At 25.0% G+C, this 6,721-nt stretch overlaps 1 protein-coding gene across 1 annotated transcript; it reads right to left on the bottom strand.

Moving 5' to 3' along the window:
* Nucleotides 1-3,973: 3,973 nt before the first annotated feature.
* LOC101508569 (chalcone isomerase-like protein 2) lies at nucleotides 3,974-6,198 on the bottom strand. Its single transcript, XM_004502772.4, has 5 exons — nucleotides 6,058-6,198; nucleotides 5,880-5,963; nucleotides 5,588-5,743; nucleotides 4,922-5,148; nucleotides 3,974-4,276 (listed from the first exon to the last, which is right to left on the bottom strand). Coding segments are annotated over exons 1-5 (630 nt in total). The 5' UTR covers nucleotides 6,059-6,198; the 3' UTR covers nucleotides 3,974-4,114.
* Nucleotides 6,199-6,721: the final 523 nt, after the last annotated feature.

The raw sequence follows: 6,721 nt of genomic DNA, 5'->3' as shown, positions 1-6,721 counted from the left end.
CCCACACTAAAAGATGTGGGACTTGCAATCAACCCCAACATATTGATTATAATATACATAAATAATAAAATCAGTAATGAGTTTCTATACACTGAAACTATATCATCAAATTAAATTAACATTTTCAAATTAATCAAGTGAGTTTCTAAAATCAATAAATAATACATCCATAATTCTAATTTTAATTGAAATAAAAAAATTAAATTTTTTATTTATTAAATTTAAAGAATTAAATGGTAAAGATAAATAATTAATTTGGTCATCTCAATGTTTAATATATAAACGGTGATGTGGAGAAAAGGAAGACAATTATTAGTTTAAAAATTAACAAATACTATATACTCTTCTCTTTTTTAAGAATATCTAAAATCAATATTCTCTCCCCATTCTCTCGCACATCTTATTTAGTAAACTTCAAGCCACACTTCAATCGAAAGAAAATTGTATATCGATTAAAATAAATTGAAACAAAACTGTATAAAGTAAATTATTTTTCACATGAATTGAAATTTATATTGTTTAAAAGATAATGAAATAAATAATACGTGTTGTGTACCTTTTTTACAATAATTGTAATCAGTTGCTACTTTGAAGATTAACTTATCGGTTACACTAATAGAAAGCTCAACCATGTTTTTTTTACAATTTTAATCGGTTGCTATCTTGAATATTAACTTTCTTATAGTTGAGAGAGAAATTATTTTTATCTTTATAAGATTTTAATTTAAATAAGTGGTTTAATACGTGACAAATGATACATTTGTGTAGAAGAAATTAGAGTCATTTCAAATATTTAAAGATTAATTTCAATTTTAAAAATTAAGTCTATAGTAAAAAAATGAAACTTTAATAATTAAAAAATTAATAAAATAAATTTTAATCCTAAATAACAATTCTTAATTTTTTATTCACAAAAAATAATTTTATTTATTTTTAGTTTCTATTTTGAAAAGTTAATTTTTTTAAAAATAATACTTTTAATATCTATAAAATTATAATAGAAAATAAAAATAAATAAAAATAATTTGAGAATTAAGCTTAAATGATCTTAATTTTTTAGAGATTAAAAATGTATTTAATAAAAAAAGATTAATCTTTATTTTATTATATTATAAAAAATAAAAATTTGGATCCCACCAAATAGAAACACTGTGCTATGGGCTGTTTATTGAGGTTTTTTTTATTTAAACATCCTCTTTTTTTTTAAGTCACCAAAATACAAATATATATTAAAATAATGTTTTTTCATTTTAATAATTGAATAATTATTTATTTAATAAATTAAAAATAATAAAAATATTTAAAAAACAAAATTATATTAATAAAAAACAAATTAAATTAAATTGAAGAAAAATATATATGTGTCAAAATAAATAATGTGTTATATTATTTTAATAATTTTCTCCTATTTTACAGATAAATTAGCAACTTCATTCTATATTGTTAACAAATTCCTCTTAATAAAAATAATTATAATTAAAAACAATAATAAATAATAGATGAGCCAAAATAAATAATATGCTATATTATTTTATCAATTTAATTTTATTTTGTTAATAACTCTCTTCTATTTTGTAAATAAACTAGCTACTTAATCTTATTTTTTTAACAATTATCTCTTATTTTTTATCTAATAATAATAATAATAATAATAATAAATACATTATATTAATAAAATATATTAAATCAAAGAAAAAAAAACATCATATTGAAGAACAAAAATATATTAAATTTAAATTAATGATGTTCGTTTAAAGATGTCCATGAGAAAAAGATAAATTTTAATAAAGAACTTTGATATAAATTTGAATGTAGAAACAAATAGTTGTGATAAATGAAAGAAATAGATGTGATATAAAAGGGGTGTTTAGCTAGACATAATTAATTTAAATTTAATGTATTTGTCTCTCTCTTCAATTTAAATGTATTTTGTTTGATTTTATTAATATAATTAATTTTATTATTATTATTTAGATCCGAAACAAAATGAGAAAGTTGTTAATAAAATAAAATTTAGTTAATTTATATGCAAAATATGATATAGTTGTTAACAAAATAAAATTAAGTTGATAAAATAATATAAGAGTTATTTGTTTTGGCACATCTATTCAACCATATTAATTTTAATATTTTTTTTAAGTTAATGTATTTTGTTCAATGTTATTAATATAATTTACTATTTTTTAATTATAATTATTTTTATTTATTAGATCTCGAGAAATAATAAGAGTAGTTGTTAACAAAATAAAATTAAGTTGCTAGTTTATCTGTAAATTAAGATAAAATTATTAAAGTAGTATAAATATATCTACAAAACATGAGAGTTATTAAAATAATATAATACGTTATTTATTTTGACAAATTTGTTAAATCTCATTTTTTTCCTTCAATTTAATATATTTTATTTTATTAATATAATTTTAATTTAAAATATTTTTATTATTTTTAATTTATTAAATAAATAATTATTCAACGATTAAAATAAAGATAAAAATTTAAAAACTTGTACATGGCCGGTTGCATCTCTCTCATAAAAAAAAAAAGTTCATATAATTGAAGGGCAAAGTGAAAAAAGTATATCATTTGATATATATTTTTGAAGTGTGATATTTTAGTGACTTTTTAAATTAAAAAATCCGTTTGCTGAACCTTACAATCTTATATTGTAAAACAAGTGATTTGACATGGACACATGGTCATCCAGAATGCTCGATGTTTCTTTTTTCTTTTTTAAAATGTATTATTGGTTCTCCTTTCATAGTAAATCTGTAATTTTGTTCACCTTATGTTTTAATTCTGTAAACTTGTGTCAGAAGTTTTTTTAATTAATTTTTTTTTGTTTTAAATCTTCATCAGAAAAATCAGTGTCAATGGTTATTGCTTATGAAGGCAATGGTTTGTTTGAATTGTGGAATTGAAAAAATAGAAGACGATGACGAGCTGAGTTTGGATAATGAGGAGACGAGAAGAGAAATGAAAAAAAAAAAACATAAATAATTTTTATGTTTTAAATTAGTCTTTTTAATTTTTTTAAGTTATTTTAATTAGAAGCCACATGAAATTATTTATTTTAGAAAATAATTAAAATTTATCGGTCAACATACTAACCCAGCAGTTTTTGAAGATCAAACTTAAATGAATGACTAAAATTAAAATATTTGAAATGTTAGAGGTAGAATCTAAATAAAAAATTTATAGATCAAACCCAAATTTATTGTATATTGTAGAGATTAAAAGCAATATTAACTCACAAATATGGTGTGTAGAATACTTGTTAGAATCATTCGAGGAAAAGATAAATTTAGTCAAGGAAAAACGTGTGTCGTAAGCAATTGTTAAAGTGATGTTTTCTCAATTAAATATATTTATAAATTATTTAAAATAAATATTTGTAATGTATACATTATAATATCGATAATAATTTGATTTTAATTCAACAGCTCTCAAAATTTTGACTATGGAATTGCTATATTTTCTTACTACAAGAAATTAGTCTTAGTCTACTAGACAATTGTAGTTAAGAATATTGAAAGATGAAATTACGGGACAATAAAAATAACCGAAACAATATTTGCACTCACATTGTATATCAATTATTTATTCATATTTTTAGGGTTTGTATGAACACGAGTTTTAGGAGGAAAAGAGGTTTATCATATACTAGTATCATCTTTATATTTAGTAGATTTTTAAATCCTCCAAATTTCAAAAAATAAAAAAGAACCCATTTTCTGAAGTTCTTCCAATTTAAGGGTCTTGGCCTCAATGCATGAAACAAATAAGCAAAAAATTGTAATCGTAAGTGGCCTTTAAGGTGTTTGTTGAAAAGCTCCAATCGGATGTTTTAGACTTAAAATGTGGTTAGGAAATGTGTCAACACAATTTATTACAATCTTGTGTGGTAATAACCTTGTGTATCATTATTATTAAATGAAGTTTGGTTCATGTAAAACTATATTTATATTGCACCCGATTGGTTTCTCACAAGACTAACATTATTATTCCGATAAGTTAAAAAGTAAAATTCCGCAAACATTCTTGGAGAAAGTTCTAATTAGTACAGAATGGCAACAAAGAACATAGATTCCAAAGATTACACAACACGAACTTGTCTTCACTTGGACAATTCCTCTGAGAGAATAGTAGCCAAAGATGCAATGGTTGAGGGAGACAGAGCCCTTGAGCCAGCAAGATACCATTTCTTAATGGTCTCGACCACATTTGCATTCTCTATTACATATTTTGAGTCTTCTTTCCCTTCCAAAGATACAACAATCTGTACAATAAACAACCATGGTCCATGTCACTAGCTAAACAGCTTAATTAAGTAAGCACTTACTACATAAGGGTTTTATCATATAAGAGTTTATATATAAACTAATCTTTTTATTTGTTTCTAAAGAGCATAGCAGCGAAACTCACATTCACTAAGTGGAGTATTGCGGATTCAAACTCGTGATCCCACGTATCAAATGTCCCCACAACTTTGCACTTGCGGGACATGAATAAACTATTTCTATGATAAAAGATTGTCAAATTCTTTTCCTATAAGTCATGTTATCTCGCAAAGCTTATGAAAATAAGCTAAAAATAGCTTATAGACATGTCATAAGTGTTTTTTTTTCAACGAACAAGATGTAATTAATATTGTTTGTAATTTGTTGAGGATTGGGATCAGACCCGCGACCTCCTTATCACTCCACTCCGTAACTCCCCACCCCAATCACCATGCCAAGTGCCAACGTTATATCCCCTATAGACATGTCATAAGTTGTTTTGATAAACTCTCACAATACAAAAAAACTAATACAAAGAGACCTAAAGTTTTGACAAAAAAAGAAGACCTAAAGTTAAATGTAATCAGCAAATGAAGGAGAAGGATAGGGTCAATTAAGGTAGCTAATGCTGCTAGGTACTTTACCTCAGCAGTTGGAGAATTTGCAAAGAAATGAAATGAGATGACTGAATGCTTCTTGAAGTACTTAGACTGGAAAAATTCCACAACTTTTTCCAAAGCTTCTTCTTCTTCCTCCTCATATTTGTCATCAGCTGCCAATCTGTCCCTAACAGCAGTCTCAATCTGAACACCATACTGAGAACCCTTAATCTCTTTAATCACCACAAGTCTAATTACCTTCTCCACAGGAGCTGCACATATTCACACTCACTTTTGTTACTAATTAGCATTTGCCAATATAATTAACATTGTTGTTCCATTAATTGATACAAATTACAACCTTTGTCCCTTTTTATAAGCTCCCTTCATAACTTTCACACATTTTAATATATAAACTTTGTGAATCATTATTCTTAAAATACCTTTCCGTAGAAGGATGTTCAACTTTGATTTCTCATCTTTCAAAATACTTAGTTGTATTAATTAGAGGTACATTTGAAAAAATAGTAATAAATACTATATCTACTTTTAAAATGAAATTTATATTTAGGAGTAATAATAAATAGATGAGGTCATATTAGATCTTTAATTAACTTGTCAAAAACCATACATACTAATTTTTTTAGTATACACAATAATTAAGATAATAATGACAGAACATTATTTAAAATAATAATAATAACAACTTACCAGATATGAGAGCATCAAAGAAGTCATCATTATTTTCCAACTCCTTGGCAGGTTTACCTTTCCATTGTTGCAAGTGACCTACTACTTCAGGGTCCAAATAAACCCCAATTGAATAGAATTTTACTTGCAGAAAATGGATTTCCATGTCGGTAATCCCTGATCAAACAACCAAATCTACTTGTTAATTTCTACTTGTAGCAGTTCCATTGATCTGGAACTAAAATTTATAATCTATGATCTACCATTTTCTAAAATCAAATAAAGAAAAATAATTTGTATATAAGGAACTTACCATGACCAAGGAGAGATAGAGGCTTGGTAGTAGTGATCTTGGAAGGGTAAGGGATTTCATCAACCAAAACAGTTTCACTAGCCACTGAAATCAAATTAAAAAAAAAAGAGTTAATTCATCAATTAATAAAGAGTTATGCAAACATTTGATTGAGATTTGAGAGAGAGAAAGTTCTTACTAGAGATAGATGATGCAGGGGAAGTAGGTGGTGAGAGGGGTTCAGAGAGAAAGATGAGGTGTAAGAAATGTAGAGATGCTATTTAACGTTGTTGTTTGTTTGAGACACTTTGTTCTTCACAAGTCCGAAATTAAGGTGGTAGGTAGATCCAGTTGACACACTTGTGACTTCTCAAGTGCTATATTTCTGTGGTTAATAATATTTTTGGTCATAAACAATCTAAATTCCTACCTAATCATCTCTTCAATCTTCATTTTCTTTAAAACCAATACCAACATCAATGAAATAGTGTAGTATCTTTAATTTTCATTTTATATTATGATAGAATTTAATTTATATATACTAATGATATAAAAATGTATTTTTTATTATGTTGAATCACTAAAAGTAATTGATGTTAATTTTCTTCTTCTTCTTAAAAAATTTGATGTTAATTTTGTCTACCATAAATATTATACAAATCGCGACTTGTAATTAGGGTTGTTTAGAAAAAGACAAAATATGATCAAATTACACTAGAAAAAGAAAAGCCAATTGAGATGGATGGCTCGCGAACTGAATCGAATCAGTTCGATTCAATGCGTAAACTATTTGTCACAGTTTGATATTATTCTTTATATTGTGGTTTAGTTCAATTTTTGATTTTTGAGACTCTTTAAATTTA

This window comes from Cicer arietinum, chromosome 5, assembly GCF_000331145.2.
Source record: "Cicer arietinum cultivar CDC Frontier isolate Library 1 chromosome 5, Cicar.CDCFrontier_v2.0, whole genome shotgun sequence".
NCBI classification, from domain to species: domain Eukaryota; kingdom Viridiplantae; phylum Streptophyta; class Magnoliopsida; order Fabales; family Fabaceae; genus Cicer; species Cicer arietinum.
The sequence above is the reverse complement of the archived record's forward strand: the minus strand, read 5'-3'. Positions and strand labels throughout refer to the sequence as shown.

Bases quoted from the DNA above. Each gene is read 5' to 3' on its own strand.
- LOC101508569 (XM_004502772.4), bottom strand. The intron at 5,744-5,879 runs GTAAGTTCCTTA...TTGTTTGATCAG, and splicing joins TCTATCTCTCCTTGGTCATG to GGATTACCGACATGGAAATC. The intron at 4,277-4,921 runs GTAAAGTACCTA...TTTATTGTACAG, and splicing joins CAAATTCTCCAACTGCTGAG to ATTGTTGTATCTTTGGAAGG.